The sequence below is a fragment of the Littorina saxatilis genome, linkage group LG17 (genome assembly GCF_037325665.1).
Source record: "Littorina saxatilis isolate snail1 linkage group LG17, US_GU_Lsax_2.0, whole genome shotgun sequence".
NCBI classification, from domain to species: Eukaryota; Metazoa; Mollusca; class Gastropoda; order Littorinimorpha; family Littorinidae; genus Littorina; species Littorina saxatilis.
Genome location: NC_090261.1, coordinates 34,068,321 through 34,091,804, shown reverse-complemented (window position 1 = coordinate 34,091,804; position 23,484 = coordinate 34,068,321). Strand labels below are relative to the sequence as shown.

At 42.1% G+C, this 23,484-nt stretch overlaps 1 protein-coding gene across 1 annotated transcript; it reads right to left on the bottom strand.

Moving 5' to 3' along the window:
- Positions 1–1,475: 1,475 nt before the first annotated feature.
- LOC138952101 (uncharacterized) lies at positions 1,476–23,134 on the bottom strand. Its single transcript, XM_070323696.1, has 11 exons — positions 22,913–23,134; positions 16,781–17,831; positions 14,943–15,128; positions 13,256–13,415; positions 12,900–12,993; positions 11,306–11,430; positions 9,977–10,106; positions 8,845–9,030; positions 8,019–8,141; positions 5,397–6,942; positions 1,476–3,605 (listed from the first exon to the last, which is right to left on the bottom strand). Exons 2-11 carry the CDS (start codon positions 17,823–17,825, stop codon positions 3,421–3,423), a joined length of 3,780 nt encoding a protein of 1,259 aa, XP_070179797.1. The 5' UTR covers positions 17,826–17,831; positions 22,913–23,134; the 3' UTR covers positions 1,476–3,420.
- Positions 23,135–23,484: the final 350 nt, after the last annotated feature.

Sequence of the window (23,484 nt, the reverse complement as noted above, 5' to 3'; positions counted from 1 at the left end):
TCACTATGCATAACTGAATAAAACACGTGATAGTCGCTAATGAATGAAGTAATTCGTTTTTTTCCGATTAAGGTACATACTGTGACTAATTGCTAGAGAAAGTGGATAATTAGACAAATATGAAATGCAAATGGCGGCCATAATTAATATTTTGCTGATATCTACTTCCTCTAGCAGATATTAAAAACCAAACATGCGAACACGGGTAAATAAGGATGCAGGCCAACTGTTGCTGTGATACCATCCTCACTGCCAGGTTCCAATTAGTCGCAGGATGTACCTATATCTGTAAAAACTAATTACTTCCAGTTATACACAGTGAGCCTTACACCAAAGGAAAGTGCAGAGTCTTTGAAAACACAACGGTACCAAAATCATGAGTACCGTAAAATCCCTAGCATAAGCCCACCATCTAGCAAACGCCCACCCCCCACTTTGGGCCAAAAGTTGTGCACAGGGGTAACTACCTAGCAAACACCCACCCTGCTTTTTTCAAAGAGACTATAGGCTCACTTTCACTAGGATTTGTGCAGCCTGTTCTAAAAGTCATCTTTTTCCCCTTCTTTACCTTTTCGTGTTTCTTTCCTTTTTTCTTATTCTTTGTCCCCTCTCCTCACTCCCACCCATCGTTCATGGTTTTTCGAGTTTGTCTTCCCTTTTTGTTTCCTAAGTTTGTGGGTTTTTCTTTCTCAGAAAGATTGGGCCTTTTGAAGACAAAATCCAAGTTCAGTTAACGTTTCATTTCCAAAGACGATCGTGTAATTTCTTCCCTGTTTGGTGTTGACTTTTCGACATTTCCTCTAGTTTCTTTTTCCCGGAATTGTGTTGTTATTGTTTGTCCTTGCAAAGGTCTGGCGATTTTCTTTTTACTTTATAAATTTATATGAATGACTATGCTTGGGTTGTTTTCAGAAGAGCCAGTCCTTTTCTCTCTCTCTCTCTCTCTCTCTCTCTCTCTCTCTCTCTCTCTCTCTCTCTCTCTCTCTCTCTCTCTCTCTCTCTCTCTCGGTTGGCCTTCTTTGCCTCAAAGTCATTTTTCTTTCTTTTTTCCTTCACTTCTACTCACACGACCTAACTTACATGCTTTCGGGGTTTGTATTCACTCAATTACACGATTGAGCACAAAACTTACTTTGTGCAAAGGGGTCTATCCCTAGCAAACGCCCACCCCCCAATTTTGCCCTAAATCTGTGCACAGGGGGGGTGGGCCTATGCTAGGGATTTTACGGTACTGGTCAAGAAACAAAGACGCGCGTTGCAATTGAAAACTGTGATTTTCGTACGTATTAGTTGACTTAACCTCCACCCAAAGCGGTTGTTCAACGTAGAAAAGACAGGTTGAAAGATGAGGCTTTATCTGAAACTTCTATCCTTTTTTATGATAAAGTTCAGTTTTAATTTCAGGTTTTAGTTCCACTCCCACTCACCCAGTCACCCACTCTGACGTCTTTTCTCACTCACACACATATGCAACATTTACATTCTTAACCACTTTATTACAGCAATGAACTGAAAATGTTCATAAGTCATGTATGTACAACGAACAGATCTGAACGAATAGGTCGATGGAAATAAAATGTACATTTTTTTTTTTTTTTTGGGGGGGGGGGAACAAATATTAAGTAGATTAAAAAAGAAATGTCTATGTCGCTTCAACATTGTATTGGTACAACACTATTATTTTAAGACACGAAAGACAGGAAGCAAGTAGAAAACACATACAAACTTTGGAAGCAAATATAAAATATGCATATAAATTATTATATGTATATTCTGAAACTGTCTCACCGAATACAGAACAGATACAGGAAAAAAAGCAATATTATTTATTCACAAACTTTAGTAAAAGCGGAAAAGACAGGCGAACTCAATTTGGCAATTTGTATTCATCATATCTACTTTATCGGATCAAATCTGTGTTACAAGTATGGCACAAATGAACTTAAATTGTTCCGTGAAAGATGTTGTCTTTTATGTACCCCCAAACAAAGATTGCACCCATCTGAAAAAACAGTGCAGTGTTTCCCACACACGACATTTTGGGGTAATTTCACAAAAGGTTTGTTACTGATTTTCACTCCGGTTTTTTTTCCTAAAAAATAATAATTTTGGGGAATTTTGATAGAAACTCTGTTTTTTCCCCACTCTGATTTATTTTGTTTTTGATTGCATAAGTCTCCGTGAATGTTATGCTTTTCTTTGAATATACCGCAAAAACATATGACAAAGTTGTTGAAGATTTATATTGCAATACATTTGATTTAACTTTATATGCTTTCAATTTAACATGGGAAGACCCTATTCTGATGCTCGTCGGAAAGCTAAAAATAAATGATCGCCAAATTGCTTGTAAATGAGAAAGAGGATGAGTGAGTGTGAGAAAAGACAGACAGAATGGGAAGGGGAGAGAGAGTGAGAGTAAGAGAGAGGGAGTGAGAGAGAGGGAGAGAAAGAGAGGGCGAGAGCGAGGGAAAGAGAGAGAGAGAGAGAGAGAGAGAGAGAGAGAGAGAGAATTGAATTGAATTGAATTGAACTTTATTTTTCAAAGAGAGAGAGAGAGAGAGAGAGAGAGAGAGAGAGAGAGAGAGAGAGAGAGAGAGAGAGAGAGAGAGAGAGAGAGAGAGAGAGAGAGAGAGTGAGGATAAGGCCACTGTAGGTAATTTTAACACTGAGAATATTCATCCGCATCATAAAGGATATCTTAACCGAACAGTGCCGCTTTGTACACACGCATGAGCATAACATGATGATGTACACAATTATTTAAACGTGATGATAATGATAATGGCATGAAAATTGTGATTATTTTACAGAGGTACGACAAATACAGACGATAGTCGATGGCTAATGGCCATAGAACACTCCATTAAGAATCATCTCACTTTTAATATCGCAGTTATTTAAGCTTTCATTTATTTTAAGGTTCAGTGTTTGGCTCATAGTACCTCGCATTCGCAATCCATATACTAGCCCGCGCGACTACTTCTATTTTTAATTTTTTTTTATCGGGGGATGAAATGTTGTCATTTTTGACATTTGCAACAACCAGTCTTTGATTTTGAAAACCGTGTCTTGTTAGCCATTGAACAAAGCCTACCAAGGCCAAACGAGGCAAACAAAAATGAGGGACAGAATCAAAAAGACCAAAGCGCATAGTTTTGTATTCTGCTTGAAAACTTTTATTCGTCTCTGACATACATTGGATGCACACACCTTATTTATATAGGAAACCCACTCACTCAGTCTCTCCCGATCATTCAACGAAACAGGCAGGCAGGCAGGCAGGCAGTTACAACTAGAAGGTGTAACAAATTCATTCTCCGGGAAAGAGGGACAAGAAAAAGCACACTGTCAAAGCACCACGCACACACATTGAAATCAAGGTCAAGGATGTAACTGAACTGGCACTGTCTGCACGGGCTAGCAGTCGACCTTGTGGGCGTGGTTACAGACCTTCAGCTTCCAGTCGAACTTGGTACCTTCGGGACATTTCATGCGCAGAGCCCTGAGACCTTCAGGGGACGCCGGTACGCAGAGGTTAAAGTGGATGCAGGATTCCTCGTCTCCCCAGATGCCCAGTCCATACTTGTCGCAGTCCAGAGATCCTGCAGACAGAGCATATAAGAACGTTTAAACATTAAACAAATAGGCCACATAAGAACGTTTAAACATTTAATTAATGGGCCACATAAGAACGTTTGAACATTTAATTAATGGGCCACATCAGAACGTTTAAACATTACATGAATGGGCCAAAGTCGACTTCGTGAAGTTTATTTCACGAAGCTGGCTGCACGAAGCTTTTAGCGCTGAATTTTCGATAACAAGATCCTGCAGACACAACATAAGATAATTTAAGCCTCAAATAAATTGGACGCAGGCGACTACGCGAAGCCTATTTCACGAAGCTTTTGCACTGAATTTTCCATGAAGAGACTTCGCAAAAACTTCAGGCTCAATTAAGGACGGCCTTTACGTAATGGACAAATGGATCCGAAGGAGAGAGAATTACAGCAGACAAATTCAGTTCCAGGAGGACTGTATGTTCTTTTTAACAAAGAGGGGGAATCGAGACGAGGGTCGTGGTGTATGTGTGTGTGTGTGTGTGTGTGTGTGTGTGTGTGTGTGTGTGTGTGTGTGTGTGTGTGTGTGTGTGTGTGTGTGTGTGTCTGTCTGTCTGTCTGTCTGTCTGTGCGTGTGTGTGTGCAGAGCGATTCAGACTAAACTACTGGACCGATCTTTATGAAATTTTACATGGGAGTTCCTGGGAATGATATCCCCGGACGTTTTTTTCTTTTTTTCGATAAATGTCTTTGATGACGTCATATCCGGCTTTTTGTAAAAGTTGAGGCGGCACTGTCACACCCTCATTTTTTAATCAAATTGATTGAAATTTTGGCCAAGCAATTTTCGACGAAGGCCGGACTTCGGTATTGCATTTCCGCTTGGTGGCTTAAAAATTAATTAATGACTTTGGTCATTAAAAATCTGAAAATTCTAAAAATAATTTTTTTTATAAAACGATCCAAATTTACGTTTATCTTATTCTTCATCATTTCCTGATTCCAAAAACATATAAATATGTTATATTTGGATTAAAAACAAGCTCTGAAAATTAAAAATATAAAAATTATGATCAAAATTAAAATTTTGAAATCAATTTAAAAACACTTTCATCTTATTCCTTGTCGGTGTCTGATTCCAAAAACATATAGATATGATATGTTTGGATTAGAAACACGCTCAGAAAGTTAAAACGAAGAGTGGTACAGAAAAGCGTGCTATCCTTCTCAGCGCAACTACTACCCCGCTCTTCTTGTCAATTTCACTGCCTTTGCCACGAGCGGTGGACTGACGATGCTACGAGTATACGGTCTTGGTGAAAAATTGCATTGCGTTCACTTTCATTCTGTGAGTTCGACAGCTTGACTAAATGTTGTATTTTCGCCTTACGCGACTTATTTGTTTTTGTTTTAAGAAAAAAACGAGTTTAATACTTTGCTTCGATACTCTTGCTGAGGGAGGTACGGTTCGTTGTTGGTCAAAGATTATGCGAGAGTTCTTGTCTTATTCTTTATCAGTGAGAGTGCTACCCACGCAAAGACTATTCAGCTTTAGGTTCGGGTCAAAGACATTTTGAAAAGAAACACAAAGACACTGCAACGTCTCTGCCAAAAGTGTTGGGTTCTTTTAAGCAATACAAAAACAAACAATCAAATGAAAAAAGGAAAGAAAAAGGAATGCAATTTTTTTTGACTGATGGCAAAAGGTTCGTCTCTTGGACAACTGAGAAAAAAAACCTGCACTGCCTTTGCTAGTGTTTTGCAAAATAATAGATTTATTTACACACACAAAAACACCTCTACAATTGTAGTATCCCCCCTGAGCGAACTCACCTTCTTCTGGCTGCTGGTAGTAGTCCCAAGAACTTTGGTCCATCCAATCGTTGTCCTCCCACCATTTGGACCCCTCATCACCGCCATCATGATCGCCGTCCCCACCATGATCACCACCATGGTCACCTCCGTGGTCGCCTCCATGATCACCGCCCCAATCTCCGCCATGGTCACCCCCATGGTCGCCTCCGTGATCTCCACCATGATCGCCACCATGGTCACCACCGTGATCGCCACCCCAGTCTCCGCCATGATCGCCCCCTTGGTCGCCCCCGTGGTCGCCTCCGTGATCTCCACCGTGATCGCTACCCCAGTCTCCCCCATGGTCGCCACCGTGATCTCCGCCATGGTCTCCCCCATGATCACCACCCCAGTCACCTCCGTGGTCGCCCTCCCAGTCGCCACCGTGATCTTCGCCGTGGTCGCCTCCGTGGTCGCCTTCCCAATCTCCACCGTGATCACCACCCCAGTCGCCACCATGGTCGCCCCCGTGGTCGCCACCGTGATCTTCGCCGTGGTCGCCTCCGTGGTCGCCTTCCCAATCTCCACCGTGATCACCACCCCAGTCGCCACCATGGTCGCCTCCGTGGTCGCCTCCGTGATCACCACCCCAGTCACCACCATGATCGCTTTCATCTGCAGCATGTCCACCACCGTGGTCGCCTCCGCTGTGGTCGCCGCCGCCGTGATCGCCACCGCCGTGATCGCCGCCGCTGTGATCGCCTCCATGATCACCACCGGAAGACCAGTCGCCACCGTGGTCGCCGCCTCCGTGGTCGCCGCCGCCGTGATCGCCACCTCCATGATCACTACCAGAAGACCAGTCGCCACCGTGGTCGCCGCCTCCGTGGTCGCCGCCTCCGTGATCGCCGCCGCCGTCATCGCCTCCATGATCACCACCGGAAGACCAGTCGCCACCGTGGTCTGACGTTGACCACCATTTATGATCGGACCCAGAAGACCCTGAGGACCCGGAGGATCCATGGCCACCGCTATCTCCATGACCCCCGGATGAGCCACCGTGACCTCCAGATGACCCTTCGCCTCCAGATGACCCTTTGCCTCCAGATGACCCCTTGCCTCCAGATGAACCTTTGCCTCCAGATGACCCTTTGCCTCCAGATGACCCCTTGCCTCCAGATGACCCCTTGCCTCCAGATGAACCTTTGCCTCCAGATGAACCTTTACCTCCAGATGACCCTTTGCCTCCAGATGAACCTTTTCCTTTGCCTCCAGACTCTGCCGCGGAAGACTTCTGGCCGCCTGACTTCTTTTTACCTCCCTTTTTCTTTCCGACTTTTTTCGATGGAGGGCTTCCAGTTTTACGCTCGTCAGAACCGTGTCCGAAGTGACTCTCGCCGGACGATCCTTTCTTGACCTTGATGGACCCCGTGGAGGACACGCCTGACTTGGTGGTCCCTGTGAAGAGGTTGTACACGGTGCGGAGGAGGGGGTACTTGCTGCCCCCACAGTGACCGCTGAAGTCGTCCATCTCCACTGACCACACGAAGGCTCCGGCCAGGTCCAGCTTCAGGATGATCTTAGTCTGCAAGTGGGGAAAAAATGTACTCATCAGTTAAACCGAGAGTATAGCGTGCTATGCTAACTTAATATTTCTGTCCCCAGAACAAGCGTCTATTTGGGACATGACGTGGTTATATGCGTGTGATGGTGGTTTCTTTTAGAAGTAAAGTTCCATCTTGTGACAGGAACAATTTCTTGGGAAAAACCAAGTTTGGCCACCAGAGAAAAAGATTCATGACTAAAATGGTGTGCTGTTTTATAGTCTCTGTCTGTCAGCCTAAAACAAGGCACACAAATTGTGTTGTTTTTCCAAACATACTGAAAAAGCACTGGTTTAGTTCGACACAGGTTTATTGTCAGGCGTGGAAATATCCTACCAGCTATTCAATTCTGACTACATTAAATTCTCCATGTCTTTTGGATGCAAAACTTAATAGTAACGTTACGCGTTTTCGTAGCATCTATGGCAGCAGTAACCAAAACCAGACTTAACATCATTCAGAATAAAACAGTCACGAGTTCGGTTGGTTATGATTGTTTATCGTCTCTTCAGCACTTAGCGCTATTTGAGACCGATTCAAGTTTGTTTTCTTGTTCAGTTTACATGGTAAACTCCATGCTTAAAACTATTTACAGTCAATCAGTCACGAGGACGGGCGCAGTGGCGTGGTGGTAAGACGTCGGCCTCCTAATCCGGAGGTCGTGAGTTCGAATCCCGGTCGCTGCCGCCTGGTGGGTTAAGAGTGGAGATTTTTCCAGTCTCCCAGGTCAACTTATGTGCAGACCTGCTAGTGACTTAACCCCCTTCGTGACTTAACCCCCTTCGTGTGTACACGCAAGCACAAGACCAAGTGCGCACGGAAAAGATCATGTAATCCATGTCAGAGTTCGGTGGGTTATAGAAACACGAAAATACCCAGCATGCCTCCCCCAAAATCGGCGTATGCTGCCTGAATGGCGGGGTAAAAACGGTCATACACGTAAAAATCCACTCGTGCTAAAAACATGAGTGAACGTGGGAGTCTAAGCCCATGAACAAAGAAGAAGAAGAAGAAGAAGAATTAGTCACGAGAATGTGTCAATATATATTATACAAACCTTGAGGGACATGCTGTCCGGAGAGTCGAACCCGACCCAATCCCCTTCGCCGTGAGCATATGGTACCCGCTGGTCCATGATCCACTCAACCTTCCAGCCATTGTGCATGATCTTCTCACAAATCTGAAGATAGAACACAGCAACATTAAAAAAAAATAAAAAAATAAAAAAATTGTGTCTCTGGGGCTTTCGTGACAATTTGGATTAGCTCACTTTTTAAAGATTTTTCATTCCTTAAGAAATAAGAAATTATAAACCGAGAACCGTCATGGTCAGTGTGGAGATGCATCGCAGCGAAAACTATCTTGATCACAAACAAAAAAAGTTTGAGATGGAGAAATTATAGAAAATTATGCAAAGATATTTAGTTCTATACGTTCAAATCTACCGGTCGCAGCTTCCCCAACACCTAACAGTACTAATGTTCTTATCCCATCTTGAGACATTTTGCGTGGAGGATGAGGAAGTAATCAAATGAGACTGAAATCAAACAGAGACGAAGCAACAACAACAAAATAGCAATAGAAACGAAGAAAAGAAAAGAAAAAATAGAATGTGCAAACCCAATTTTCAAAAAAATAAAAAACCCAGATAGATTTGTGAATTCTTTGCTTGGTAAAAATGGAACGTTAGCTTACTGAACTTTTTTCTTCTTCTAAAAACTATATATAAAAAAAATATATATATACACAAAAAACTCACACACACACACTCAAACCCCCCACCCCCCCTAAAAACAAAACAACAACCAACAACAACAATAAAACAACAACAACAAAAACACCATTGACACACCAGTCCCAGCAAACATTTAAAGAAGACTCACTTCATAGACAGAGAGAATGCCAGACTCTCCGCTGTATTTTCCCTTGGTGTTGCCCCCCTCGGCAGACTCTCGGACGCCGTGTTTCTTGGGGTCGGTCAGCTTCCAGCCCATGCCAAAGGTAGGGAGTCCCACGATCAGCTTCTTCTTGGGCAACCCTTTGTTCAGCCAGTAGTCTATGGACCACAGCTGTGAGGAACAGGTATCACAGGTATCACAGATATCACAGGTTTCATTCTCAGAGGTTCGATGGAGTAAATTGGGCGCGGGCCTGGACCTAGTTTATGATCCGAGAGGGGGGTGGCTTCCACAACGAGGCAGGGGTACAGACTCACCCACCCTCCTCTCCTACTTCTGGATGCTGTTAAGTTGAGTATTTGAACGGGGTGTTTTGAGTCTCTAATTGAGAAAAGGGTACATTTGCCGGGTAAAGAAAGGGCGGGGGAAGGGGGGATGTGTCTTCCGGAAACCAGAAACCCCCTAACTCCCAAAGAAATTCTCATTTCGAAAGTGGGCAGCTGAATAGTTACAAACGAGCGCCATTCAGAGCATAAACAGTTTAAATAATGAGAAACGGGCATGGATATTTTATTTAAGGTACAACAAGTGGTTCAATCAATGTTTGCGGCCAAGTTTATTTTGTGAGTATATAGGACTCAACCGCTGTACTGACCATGTAAAGGTCTCTCTGTGGCCAAGTTTATTTTGTGAGTATATAGGACTCAACCGTTGTACTGACCATGTAAAGGTCTCTCTGTGGCCAAGTTTATTTTGTGAGTATATAGGACTCAACCGTTGTACTGACCATGTAAAGTTCTGTCTGTGGCCAAGTTTATTTTGTGAGTATATAGGACTCAACCGTTGTACTGCCCATGTAAAGGTCTCTCTGTGGCCAAGTTTATTTTGTGAGTATATAGGACTCAACCGTTGTACTAACCATGTAAAGGTCTCTCTGTGGCCAAGTTTATTTTGTGAGTATATAGGACTCAACCGTTGTACTGACCATGTAAAGTTCTCTCTGTGGCCAAGTTTATTTTGTGAGTATATAGGACTCAACCGTTGTACTGACCATGTAAAGTTCTCTCTGTGGCCAAGTTTATTTTGTGAGTATATAGGACTGAACCGTTGTACTAACCATGTAAAGTTCTCTCTGATCGCCGGGTGGATCTTTGCGGTGGGGGAGGATGGGAGCGTGGTGACCAGTGGTCATCTCCCAGCCGGAACCGTGGTAGTTGTATGTCATCAGCAGCATGTAGTCGATGTACCTGTCGCCAAACAGTTCAATTCAATTCAATTCAAGTCCGGAACCAAGAATTAAATCCTTCGTCAAATCCAGCCCTAACCTGCCTAGTTTTTGTTTGTTTGTTTTAAATGATGCAATGAACCTTGACATGTACGTCCTTGTTAACAGGTTTCAATCTTAATACAAACAACTAGAAGGAAAACAAGTCGCGTAAGGCGAAAATACAATATTTAGTCAAGTAGCTGTCGAACTCACAGAATGAAACTGAACGCAATGCAACGCAGCAAGACCGTATACTCGTGGTCCACCGCTCACGGCATTGGCAGTGAAATTGACAAGAAGAGCGGGGTAGTGGTTACGCTATGCTGCATAGCACGCTTTTCTGTACCTCTCTTCGTTTTAACTTTCTGAGCGTGTTTTTAATCCAAACATATCATATCTATATATTTTTGGAATCAGGAACCGACAAGGAATAAGATGAAAGTGTTTTTAAATTGATTTCGAAAAAAAAATTTTGATAATAATTTTTATATATTTAATTTTCAGAGCTTGTTTTTAATCCGAATATAACATATTTATATGTTTTTGGAATCAGCAAATGGTGGAGAATACGGTAAACGTAAATTTGGATCGTTTTATAAATTTTTATTTTTTTTTACAATTTTCCGATTTTTAATGACCAAAGTCATTAATTAATTTTTAAGCCACCAAGCTGAAATGCAATACCGAACCCCGGGCTTCGTCGAAGAGTACTTGACCAAAATTTCAACCAATTTGGTTGAAAAATGAGGGCGTGACAGTGCCGCCTCAACTTTCACGAAAAGCCGGATATGACGTCATCAAAGACATTTATCAAAAAAATGAAAAAAACGTTCGGGGATTTCATACCCAGGAACTCTCATGTCAAATTTCATAAAGATCGGTCCAGTAGTTTAGTCTGAATCGCTCTACACACACACACACACAGACACACACACAGACACACACACGCACACACGCACATACACCACGACCCTCGTTTCGATTCCCCCTCGATGTTAAAATATTTAGTCAAAACTTGACTAAATATAAAAACCAAGACGGCTCATCGAGAAAAGGGTTAGCCTAAGACACAAAAATCCTGACACCACTGTATCGCTATGCCGTTGGTTATTTACTTATAAAAGTAATTTTGATGGTCATTGGTGTAACAGAATAAAACACTGATTGAACCAAACATACTTGTGAATTTCATATGGTTCGTAGGACTGTTGGACGTAGAAGTCGCTGGAAGCTGTAGCCAGTGTCAGGAGCAGTTTGTCCTTACCGGTCTCCTTAGATTCGCTCGCAAATTTATCGTAGATTGCCTGAGCAAACAAACAAACAAACAAACAAACACACAGATTAGTTTTTCATGTATACGCTCCCATTACAACCGATCTCCCAAAACCTGGCGTGGGAAAGAGTGGATGGCCTGAACAAACAAACAAACAAACAAACAAACACACAGATTAGTTTTTCATGTATATACGCTCCCATTACAACCGATCTCCTCCCAAAACCTGGCGTGGGAAAGAGTGGATGGCCTGAACAAACAAACAAACAAACAAACAAACAAACAAACACACAGATTAGGTTTTCATGTATACGCTCCATTACAACCAATCTCCTCAACCTGTGTAAGTGGGAAAGAGTGAGTGGGTTTTGTACAGCTTGAGTCATTTTAGATCCAAAAACAAAGAGACTGCCAACGTTCCAAAATTCAGAATCAAAAAACAAGAAAGGTAGGTTGTTGGAACGTAATTCATTCGCTTGCGATTCGTGGCAAACGGAAGAAAAAATCAGCCAGATAAGTTTTCGTTATTAATTGTTTGTCTGTGCACTTGAAAGACCGTTGGGTCGATATATTTTGTGAATGTTTTGTTTTGTCAATAACAAACGTTCCAACAAAGTACCTTTCTTGTTTTTTTTATTTTGAGTCAGTTTAGCCACGCCTTCGCTTGTTCACCAGGGCAGCGGCTATGCACACAAAAAGTTACCAATTGGGTTGGAGCAAGCCGCTAGGTCGGATTTGTTGAAATTACAAACTAACCTCATTTTCAACCAATCCGATTCCACGGCTGGCTTCCACCAGGTTGGTAACTTTCTCGTGCACGTCAGCCCTGATTTCCAAAGAGCGGTCGAATTTCGAAGAAGGACTAAGGTTAGGTTGTGTTTTATCACCCTATATGTCGCAAACATTTGCTATTTCCTTGCAAACTGCCATTGCGATGACAGTAAAATGTAAACTTTATAAATAGGATAAATGAAACAGTTGTGAAACAACGCTCCTTCATGCATTCGTTAACTTGAACTTGAAAATTGGATTTGTTCTCCCTGCCGCGTACATTGTCTATGTCAGTTACTTTTAAAGGCACGCTCCTTCCCGTGTAAACGATTCGGCTCACCATCTTAGATCTGACCCTGCTGTTAAGTGGGTCATGGGATAAGGCAAAGCAAGGCAAGGCAAGGCAAGGCAAGGCAAGGCAAGGCAAGGCAAATTTATTTCAAGAAACCCCATGGGGGTACATGAAGAAGAAAAAAATATGCAGGCTGTTCCACCAATACATTCATATAAACTCATTTATTAATTAAATTTAAAAAAAATTGTTTTACAATATGGATTTCAAGTCTCCAAAATAGTCATTCTCGGGTTAGGGCTAATTTCATTCATACATTAATTAATTAAGGCCATTGCTGCATTTGGAAACATAACAAAAATCAACAGTCTGACGGTATTCTGAGCATTGCGGGTGTTTTTCTCTTTCATAAATTAACTACTGAAAACGCCACTTACCTTCATGAATTTGGTGAACTTGAATTTGTCCTCTGGCTTGCTACCTCGCGTTCCAGGGAACTCCCAATCCATGTCCAAGCCGTCAAAACCATACCTGAAAATACAAATAATTATATATAATTATAGACAATGCCGATATGATGCATTGTATTCTTGTTATAACAATCTGGCTCTAGACAGGCAACATTTTTTAATGAGTGAAAGCTAAAGCTCATCGGGCACAATAGAATAAAAGTGTCAGAAGATAGGTTATAAAACAAACATGAAAAAACACACACACGAAGAACAAAAACAAAAACAGAACAGCAGCAGTAGTATGTGTTGTTTTTGTTGTTATTGTTCATATCAATACTCACTTTCTCAGGAATTTGAGGACGTTATCAGCCCACTCGTCGTATGACTCTCTGTTCATGATAGCGATGAAAGGCTTGGAGCCAATCTTCCAGCCACCCACGGCCAGCAGAACTTTCAGTTTTTTGTTTTTCTCCTTCAGCTTCAAGGTTCGGGCATACAGGCCTGAAATCAGCCCCATGACAGTGTCAGAACTATCTTCCTCCCGGAATCAAAACACAAGAATTGTAGGCTATTGGAACATTGACAATATGGAACTATTGACAAGAAAAACGTTACATTTATTTCAGTAAATTTGGTAAATGTAACGTTTTGTTGAGTAAATGTAACGTTTTGTTTTCATCAATAATTCAACGTTCCTGGTCTTTTATTCTGAATTTTGGAACGTTAGCCGTCTATCTGTTTATGCATTTATGTTCCTTCCGGGTAATGCTGACTGAAGAATCACCGAACCGTCCATACTGAAGGCTGATGTTCGAACCACTTGGACAGGCGCAGGCCTAAGCATGGTTCAAGCTATCGCCTTAGAAATCTTGCACCGCTGCACACACACGCCAACACACACACACACGCACACACACACACACACACACACACACACACACACACACACACACACACACACACACAGAAATATGACTGAATCCCCGGACAGGATGCGCTTTGCCTGTTTGTAGACAAACTGTTAAAAATTACAACTGACGACCCCTCCTCCCACTTCTGCTCCGGCGCACAAATCAAGCAACATCGACGCAATCTTGCACACTTGTTACCGTTGCACGCTTTCTATTACACTTACTTACCAATTACTTACAAATATAACTTTAGGATATAACCCCCTAAAAAGAAAACAAGAGTGCATTGTAGGCGTAACAAGAATTGTCTGAATGTGCATTGACAAATTATTGTTTTTATAGTTAGAAACTCAACAGACAAATGATTCTTTGTATTTCAAGAATTGCGGTATTTCATTAATTTGAAAAAAATGTATACGCGAATAAAACCCTCACGGAAAAAATATGATCTGGAAACATGAACCAGAAAATAGGCAACACAGAATGTTATATTTTTACTGCGTAAAGTTGCTGTTGCGGAAATATTTCTCGTCGCTTGACAAATGAAAACTCGCACTGAAATGACAGGCACTGGAAGCAATCAATCGCCAGTAAATTCTGTTTCAAACAAAGCAGTTGAGCGCAGATAACAGCATCAGTTTGTTCAACATTGATTTTATTGGTACCGTCCAATGTAAAGGTTATTTCCTGACTTTAGTCAACTAAACGGAAAAATGAAATACATGGTGGACAATGCGTTTTGATTTAACATGTGAGCACACACAGACACGCCCACCCTCCAACACATTGACACGCACGCATGCACGCACGCATGCACATACGCACGCACGCACGCACGCACACACACACACACATACGCGCGCACGCATGCACACACACACACACATACGCACGCACGCATGAACACACACACATACACACACACATACACACACACACACACACACACACACACACACACACACACACACACACACACACACACTACAGGAATTTTGTACAATATATAAAAGGAGTTTTAACTAAAACAGTCTTGCAGAAAAACGGCTGTCTCGATCTGTATAAAACGTCATAAAAAAAAGCAAATACCGTATACTACACAAAATGGTCGACATACCGAAATCCCCAAGGTCGTTCCAGTTGTTTGGTTTGATCCCCTTGCCATCCTTGGTGATGTCCGCGAAGGCGAAGATAACGTGCGTGCAGAGGAAGGGATCCATGTGTTCAGGCCAAAACTTGCCCACGCTGGGTCGAGAGTTGGCCGAGCTACTGTAGTAGCAGAAAATCTTCTTCTTAGGCTCTCCTGTTGATGAAAAAAAGAGTAGTATTGTTTGTCTTGCTTTTAAGAAGAACATTATTCTCAGCTTAAAGGTAAAACATATGTACAGTCATTATACATTATCATATGGCTTGGATGTAAAAAGTGATATGTGAATTTTTGACTGTCTCGCTGGTATTAAAAGGGTAATGTGAATATTGGACTGTCTTTGACGTCGTATAATGTTTAAATGTCTCGCTTGAGTAAACAAAAAGCAAGTCGCGTTAGGCGAAAATACAACATTTAGTCAAGCTCAGTCGAACTCACAGAATGAAACTGAACGCATTGCATTTTTTCCGCAAGACCGTACACTCGTAGCATCGTCTGTCCACTGCTCGTGGCAAAGGCAGTGAAATTAACAATCCAGAAAAGCGCGGTAGCGGTTGCGCTGAGGAGGATAGCACGCTTTTCTATATCTCTATTCTTTTTAACTCTCTGAACGTGTTTTTAATCCAAAAATAACGGACAAGGAATAAGATGAAATTGTTTTTAAATCGATTTCGGAAATTTAAGTTTAATCATAATTTTTATATTTTTAATTTTCAGAGCTTGTTTTGAATCCAAATATAACATATTTATATGTTTTTGGAATCAGAAAATGATAAAGAATACGATAAACGTAATTTTGGATCGTTTTATCAAAAAATAATTTTCATTACAATTTTCAGATTTTTAATGACTAAAGTCATTAATTCAGTTTTAAGCGTCCAAGCTGAAATGCAATACCAAACTCCGGCCTTCGTCGAAAATTGCTTGGCCAAAATTTCAATCCATTTGATTGAAAAAGGAGGGTGTGACAGTGCCGCCTCAACTTTTACAAAAAGCCGGATATGACGTCATCAAAGACATTTATCGAAAAAATGAAAAAAAATGTTTGGGGATATCATACCCAGGAACTCTCATGAAAAATGTCATAAAGATCGATCCAGTAGTTTACTCTGAATCGCTCTACACACACACACAGACACACACACATACACCACGACCCTCGTCTCGATTCCCCCCTCTATGTTAAAACATTTAGTCAAAACTTGACTAAATGTAAAAAAAAAAAAAAAAAGCAATATTGATATATGACTATATCTTCGCTGACGCATGATTGTTGTTTGTCTCGCTTAAACAAAGAAAAACGTGGTATGAATATTTGACTATCTTTGCTGCTGTATAAGTAAGAGAGAGAAACAGAGACAGAGAGGGAAAGAGACAGACAGACAGACAGACAGACAGAGACAGAGACAGAGACAGACAGACAGTGACAGATTCAGCGACATTGATAGACTGTGAAATGAGCTTTTACAAACTAACGACAAGAAACACATTAATTTTATGGAGGAATACACCCCACAAAAATACACAAAGCTAAACATCAACAACAACACCCACACGGAAAGACAAGAGAGAAAAAAAGAATAAAGAAAGGCCTTTATCTTGGTTTTTGCTGCATCAAGGAAAAATACCACGCAAAAAAGAACCAAATAAGAAAAGACAGATTGTATGACACAAAACATTTACACTCGCTGTTGTTTTCATACCTATGAATGTAAATTTGTATGAATATGTAAACAATATAACAAATTGTTTAAACCCAAACATTCGTGCGATGAACAAGAACAAAACGGTCAGCAAGCAATACTCACCATGCGCATGTGACGTCATCAGTCCGTGAGTGGCGTCATCCGGGGGTTCTTGTGGGATGTGTTTGGTTTCGCCCCCTTTCTTCTCCCCGCCACCACTCTCTTTCTTCCCTCCTTCTTTTTTTTCTTTCGGTTTTCCTTCTCCGGCCGCCGACGCTCCCTTGTCAGAAAAAGCTTCGGCTGGGACTTCGATCTTTGACGCTAAGCTACTGTAAGTGGTGACGTTAACCGAATGTCCGGAAGCCGTCGTCACGGATTGGTGACGCTTCGTGGTGTGCGATGACGTCGTGTTGTGGCTTGACGTCACTCCCTTGACCGTGGTGGGCTTGACGGATGAGGTAGAGTCCTTGGTTGAGCTGTGGTGTGAAGGGCTTTTGGTGGTGGCTGGTTGGGAACCTCCGAGGAGTTTCTTCTTCCCCACGACAACGGTCGTCACAGGCTTGTGCTTGCTGGTTCTGTTGTCCGTCGTGTGCGCGATGTCTTGGGCGTCTTTGCCGATGATCTCCGCGGTCTTGTTGGCTTCTGCGATGTCTTTAGCCGATGCGGTGGATTTTTTGGCTGCCACTTTAGGGGCAGATTTCTTAGACGGGACCACCATCTGTTTATCGTTCATGGCGTCGACCTCTGCTCTCGTCTTCTTGAAGGCAAACTCCTCTCCTTTTGTCACCCCGGCGCCATACGTTTCAGACTTCGGCGTGTCTGTGCCGTTTTGCTTTGCCTGTTGGTCGCCTGTCTGAACTTGTTTGCTTTCGCTGTCGTTTTTCTGTTGATGGGCAGACAAAAGCTCGTCTAATGTGTCTTGAATCAGTTCGTCTTTTTTCTGCTCTTTGTCGTCAGAGTCTTTGGTGGACTTTTGCACTGTCACATCTTTCTCAGTTCTGTCTTTCACTGTGGAAGTAGTTGTAGATGCAGAAATATTTGTTGTAGTTGTGGATTCTTTGGCGGATGTCGATGTGTTCGCGGCTCCGGTTGTTGTATTTGCTGCCGTTAACTTGTTCCCGTGGCATGTCCCCGCGAGGAGCAGCCACAATAATAACGACGCTTTCATTTTGCTCTGAAAGAAACACAGAAAAAAAATGAATAAGAACATAAAGGACAAGAACTTTATTCGTCATACAGCATGAAAGTCACTGGTGGTTGAAGATTAGAACGCTGCAAGGTCTGCCATGGCACGCCCCAACTTTGATTTATTGAGTACAATATAACTGCTCCCCGAAAAAATTTTTTTGTCCTGGACGTTCTCTTAAACAATTCATGGATCATATTTACAAGAAATTAGTCAAAATATGTAGCACTTATAAAATAAATCACCCCAAAATGATCACATTTCACCAGAAAAGATAGGAAAAGAAAATCAAAAAATCAAAAACCAACCTTTGTGAGAGAACACGCGGTACTTAGACTATACCTGAACACAATTTAATTCTTTCAAAAGGCAAAATACAAATCACCACCAACAATAAACTAGCTCTTGCAGAAATGATCACTACAAGGAGATCCTGATTACGACATGATGGGTCTTCGAATCACACTCAAAATGCAGTCTTTCTGGAAGTGGAGACAGAGAACTCTCGGGAAACTCATAACAAATTTGAAAACCTGCTTTCTTTAACCGATAAAGTCAGCGTTCATGAGACCAAAACTGAAGTCTTTCTAACTAATTCATACTGAACCTCAGAGCCAGGGTTTTAGACCCAGGCGGACACTCGTTCAAGGGAAAGACGGAGACAGTACTGAAGAGTCGGTCAAGAATTCTCGCTTGATATAACGCTTGTTGTTTGAATTAGTGGTGATCGTCATTGGCGTGATTCCAGTGCTGTCATCGTCAGCTGTGACCACAATGACTGAGACGAACCAGCTCGACGCGAAGCCTCTTGTCTGCAAGGTGTCTTCTGATGATCAAATAATCAAACAGGTCTGACAAATCTCCATGGCGTTAGTTCCAAAAACAATTCTCACTTCGCAGCACAGAGGCTGCACTTGTTTCGCTGTTTGCCCGAGGCTCATCTGGACCAAACAGAGCCTTGTGGGACACGATGTCTTCAGCCAAGTGTACCTGTCAGGGGCTCGTGCCTTGACCAACGAAGGGGTTGTATCTTAACCAACACGGGCTTGTGTCTTAACCAACAGTCAGCAGCGCCTTGAATAACAGTCGTTTCTTTGCAACGAGGGGATCGGGGCGCTGAACACGGTCACGTTGGGAGTGGAGCCATTTCTTTTTCTCGCTGAAGAAAGCTGAAGTCTAGCGTGTGACTGAACACTGCAATGTTTCTCAGGCAACAGACAAACTTGGTACGAAAGTGAAAAGAAAAACGTGAGACGTTGGTTGGTTGGTTGGTTGGCTGTTGGTGTTTCATGTCCCTTCAACCTATTTGGCTACTCGGGACCGATTCAATTCTGTTTTCTTTCTCAGTTGACATGGCTAAGATTCAATTGTTCTCATTTGACTGGAAAGAGGGACACGGCCTCTTGACCTACAGAGAAGCTGGGGTTTCAAGCAATTAACAAAACGGGGTAGTTTTTGCTTTTCAATCGTTCTCTTTCCCTCTTTATTTGGCACAAAGGCTGACTGGCCTCTTTAAAATGTCGCTTTTAATTTTTACCGGACGAGCCATTCTTTTCTTCGTTGTTCGGTGGACTAATTTGATCTTTCAATATCGAGTAAAACCAGTCAAAAACACTGCGTCATTCTATTTTGTTCATTTCTTCTCCTTCCTTTTCGTAATTGGAAAACCTTTAAAATTTAACTAGAAAATATGCTTCTTCGCGCGACACTTTGGCTTCAAAAGTAAAGACCGAAGCTTCACTGACAATAAACAACGATGGCATATGTCGAAGGTTCATCGAGAATTTCTTTGTCTTTGTTGTCTTTGTCTTTGTCTTTTTTCTCTTTCCTCAAAGTTGTCCTGTCACATTTTAGTTTTTGCTTACGCTAACATAACCAACGCGGTATCTAACTGTATCTGTACAAGAAAGGATGGTTTCTCGGCCAATGAAAGGCGGCCTCATGTGACACGTGGTCTGGTCACTGAACCAACGGGGATATCGCAACGCTGAGACAAATGCTGACCGAACGTGACCAGCTTCCAGCGGAGGATATTACTGCACTTTTTTGCCCCCACTGTCCACTGCACACACAAGTCGCTGACCCCTCTTGACCCCTGTCGGACTCCCTCGTTGTTACGTCACGTCTCGATAGCCGTTACTACTCAAGGAATGCTGGTGTTCAAAGAATTAGGAGCATTTTTCGGTCACGTGATGTCTGAGCCGGATCATTAACGGAGAGAGGGCTGTACTTTCTGCAAGGCTTTTTCAAAACTTGGTGTCCTTAGTGGGATTTGAAAAAATATTGCAAAATCTGTATTTGGACAAGGTTTACTATGGTCCATGGTTTTAAGTTTTTATGTTCCCATCTGTCTGCGAAAAGACAGAGCCGTGGTGTTTTGTGATTTTCAGTGATGGGTTTAGTGAAAGGAATTCTAAACTAAGCTCTCTAGTACACGACCGTGGTTTAAATGGTATCTATGTTTTGTTTTCTCGCAAGCTAAAACCGACAGGAAAACGGAAAGCCAAGGTTGCATGTCAAAAAAACCATTTTAACCGCACAATAGAGATTACCGCGTGACGACACGGTGAGTCGCCATAGAGGTACATGAATTAAATAAATAAGTACATGAGATTTACCTCGCTCGAACGTGGGATGATGCACTTCTTGCAGGATTAGGACGAAAATCGTTCTGCACTTCTTTGGTCATTGTTAATTAAGTATAATTTATCTTATTTCTATGTTTGGTGTGTAATGGGCGGATTGTGTCATTTGGTTGGATTTTTGCTTTTGTTTTGACACTCTTTAGAGCTTTGATTGCTTAAAATTCACGGATCCATGCAAAGCCTTAAATCTTGTCTGAAAGGTAACAAGATCTGTCCAGATTTGCATTCGATTGTTTGAATATTCATTCCGAAGTAAACGGGACATCTTACACAAAAAGAGAAAAACTCCATACGCCCCCTCCACAAGAGAATATTCAGAAGGACTTAATAACTAGAGACTGTTGATGCTGCCATGTATCTTTAGATTTTGCATTGATCGTTTCCAAATGAAGCCTGAATCCAATCTGTATGACGGTTGAACATAAAGTCTGGGTTTTCTTCTTGATCATGCACATTTCGATCCTTATTATTGATTTTAATACGACTTCTCATCTTTTAGCAAGCAGTGTGTACGAGTGTTTCTTTTCTTCTGGCGATGTCTTTATCTGGCGATCTGGAAAGCAGAAGAAGAAAACAAATGCGCCGCGCATCCACACCACGTATCCTCTCCGCGAACGCCACAGATATCGCGACTACGAACGATATGAATCGTTCAAGAACTGTCTCGTTTGGTATGGGCTTTAGAGATATTGTGGCCTTGCTAGTCACTTAGCTGGACAGTCTCCGCTTAATATAATTATAGAAGGCACTTTCTCGCAGTTTTTAGCTCGAATTGAAGTTCATACCCTAGTAGGGTTTTAACTGCTGGGCGTTAGAGCCTGAGAAATTAGATTGGATTTCACTACATATACTGTACGCCGTCCCAGGACTGTCGGTTGGCGTCGGCAATCGGCAAAACTGACGCCAACCATTTTTCCAAATAAAACTGTACCATTATTTCGGCAGAATTGCAGAACTTTGTCACGATGCCAAATTTGCCAAAGAAGATATATCATATCCAAGCAAAATACTTGCTGTTCGGAAATTCAGTTATTGATTAGTTTTACATTATTGTATCTTGATTTTATCTTCATATTAGGAGCTAACAGTGCAATGTTTCAAAGAAATTATTGTTCATATGTTCAAATGGCAATTACTGTTAAGAAAACCAGGATGACACAGTAAAGCTGCAGTTAGGTACACACACGAAAAGGAAAAAGAGCAAGTTTTTGCCCTCATCGAACTCCTCAGTGCAGGAGACCGCTAAATCAAGGTGTCTGATCCTTTTTCTTCAGACGGTTTCCTGCCACGAAGGAAATCTGTACGTTCTTAAGGGAAAAAAAGCCGCATTTTCCGCAGGGGATATTGAAGTGTACAGACCACAAGCTGTTTTGTCTCTCGACGGCCTAGATGCACTTCCTTTGTTCATTGGAGTTGCTCCTCTAAAGAACGTTTGTAAGAAGAATAAGAAGCTGCACAAAAATGCGCAGCTTATGACGTTAGGATAGTGGGAGATTGTCAAGCACAAATGAGAAACAGGACAAACACGTTTGTCAGAAAAACTATCCCTGCCCAAAAATAGAAATCTGTCTGGAGAGGCTGGATTGAAGAAAACATTCTGTTGGTAATTTTTTTATTATTAATTATTTTCATATTTAACGAGCCACAGCTCCGAATTTTCTCTCCTCGTTCACCAAAATCTGACGCATTTTCTGGATAGTACAAAAGTTGTTTGTATTGATTTGTAGTAATGCAGGTTGCTTTTGTTACAAATAACCTTCAAAGCTGATGATTTAGAGGAGATCAAATACCTGACTTGACTGGTCTCCCAGCAATGGTTGGTAACATTTTGCCAGTTACTTTAAGATCTTGTTAGAATTTCGTCTTCAAGCGCGTGGTTAAAACATCAAAGACAAATCCTTTTTATAACGTAAGACGTAAGGTGCGAATTTACGTTATATTGCCGATAGTTGTTATTACCGTGTGTCCATTTGGGGGGGGGGGGGGCTGTCAGCAAAAAAATCCCAACTATACTAGGCCAAACAAAGACGTTGAGCTTTGCTGTTCATACAGTTTATAGCAATATACAGGAAGATACCTACAGTCATAAAGAGAACAAAAGCACGAAGTTGAACTGGACAAAAAGCTAGCGCAATGCTAGGACTGTTCTTCAGATTCCACAGGGAAGATGATCCAATATGTTCAGAAAAGATTTGCATTCAGACTGACACCAACACCAACACCATTCTAGTTGTCATATATGCTATCAAGAATGAACATTTGTGCCAAAAAAACAAAAACAAACAAAAAAATACAAAAAAACATCCACACACACACTCACACACACACACAAAACAGCAGCTGCAATCTTGAAGTCAGGAGAAAGCCAGAACTGGCTCAATTCAGAAAAAACACACATTCAAACGTAAAAATAATTGTTCCTACCTTTTGGAGCTCCCCAGGGGTGGCTGCTTCTGGTCGTCCCAGACTTCGTAGAAAAATGTTTTTGTGGTGGAAGACAAACAAACACCTTCTTGAAGATGTTAAAAAACAGCAATTAAAGCTGCAAATCCTCTTTCACGGTTCACTCAGAAAAGCAGTGGCCTAGGACGGTCCAGAAGCCATCCTTAAAGGTAGAGGATGTGGGAGCAAGGAACACAGCCTACAAGAAGTAGCCACGGGGCTGTTGTGATCCCTCTTGCCCTCACGTTCCTCCTTTTATAGTAAGCCCCTGTCTTGCGCCTTGTTCGTCTTGGGCACACAAGAAGGTCTGAGTCAACAGGGCAGCCCAAACATTAGGAGCCAACAACTCTCTCGCCGCTGGAAGAAGGCTTTTGCTACTTGCGACACCCCTTGGGGAGCAAGGAGAGAGAGAGATGGAGGGGGAGGGGAGAGAGAGCGAGAGAGAGACAGGAAGAGAGAGAGAGGAAGAGAGAGATACAGAGAGAGATAGAGAGAGGAAGAGAGATACAGAGAGAGAGAGAGAGGGGGAAGAGAGGGATAGATATATATATATG

Bases quoted from the DNA above. Each gene is read 5' to 3' on its own strand.
- LOC138952101 (XM_070323696.1), bottom strand. From the start codon at position 17,825: ATGAAAGCGTCGTTATTATTGTGGCTGCTCCTCGCGGGGACATGCCAC. The intron at 11,431-12,899 runs GTAAGTGGCGTT...TTGTTTGCTCAG, and splicing joins AGTTCACCAAATTCATGAAG to GCAATCTACGATAAATTTGC. The intron at 6,943-8,018 runs GTTTGTATAATA...CCCCACTTGCAG, and splicing joins CGGACAGCATGTCCCTCAAG to ACTAAGATCATCCTGAAGCT.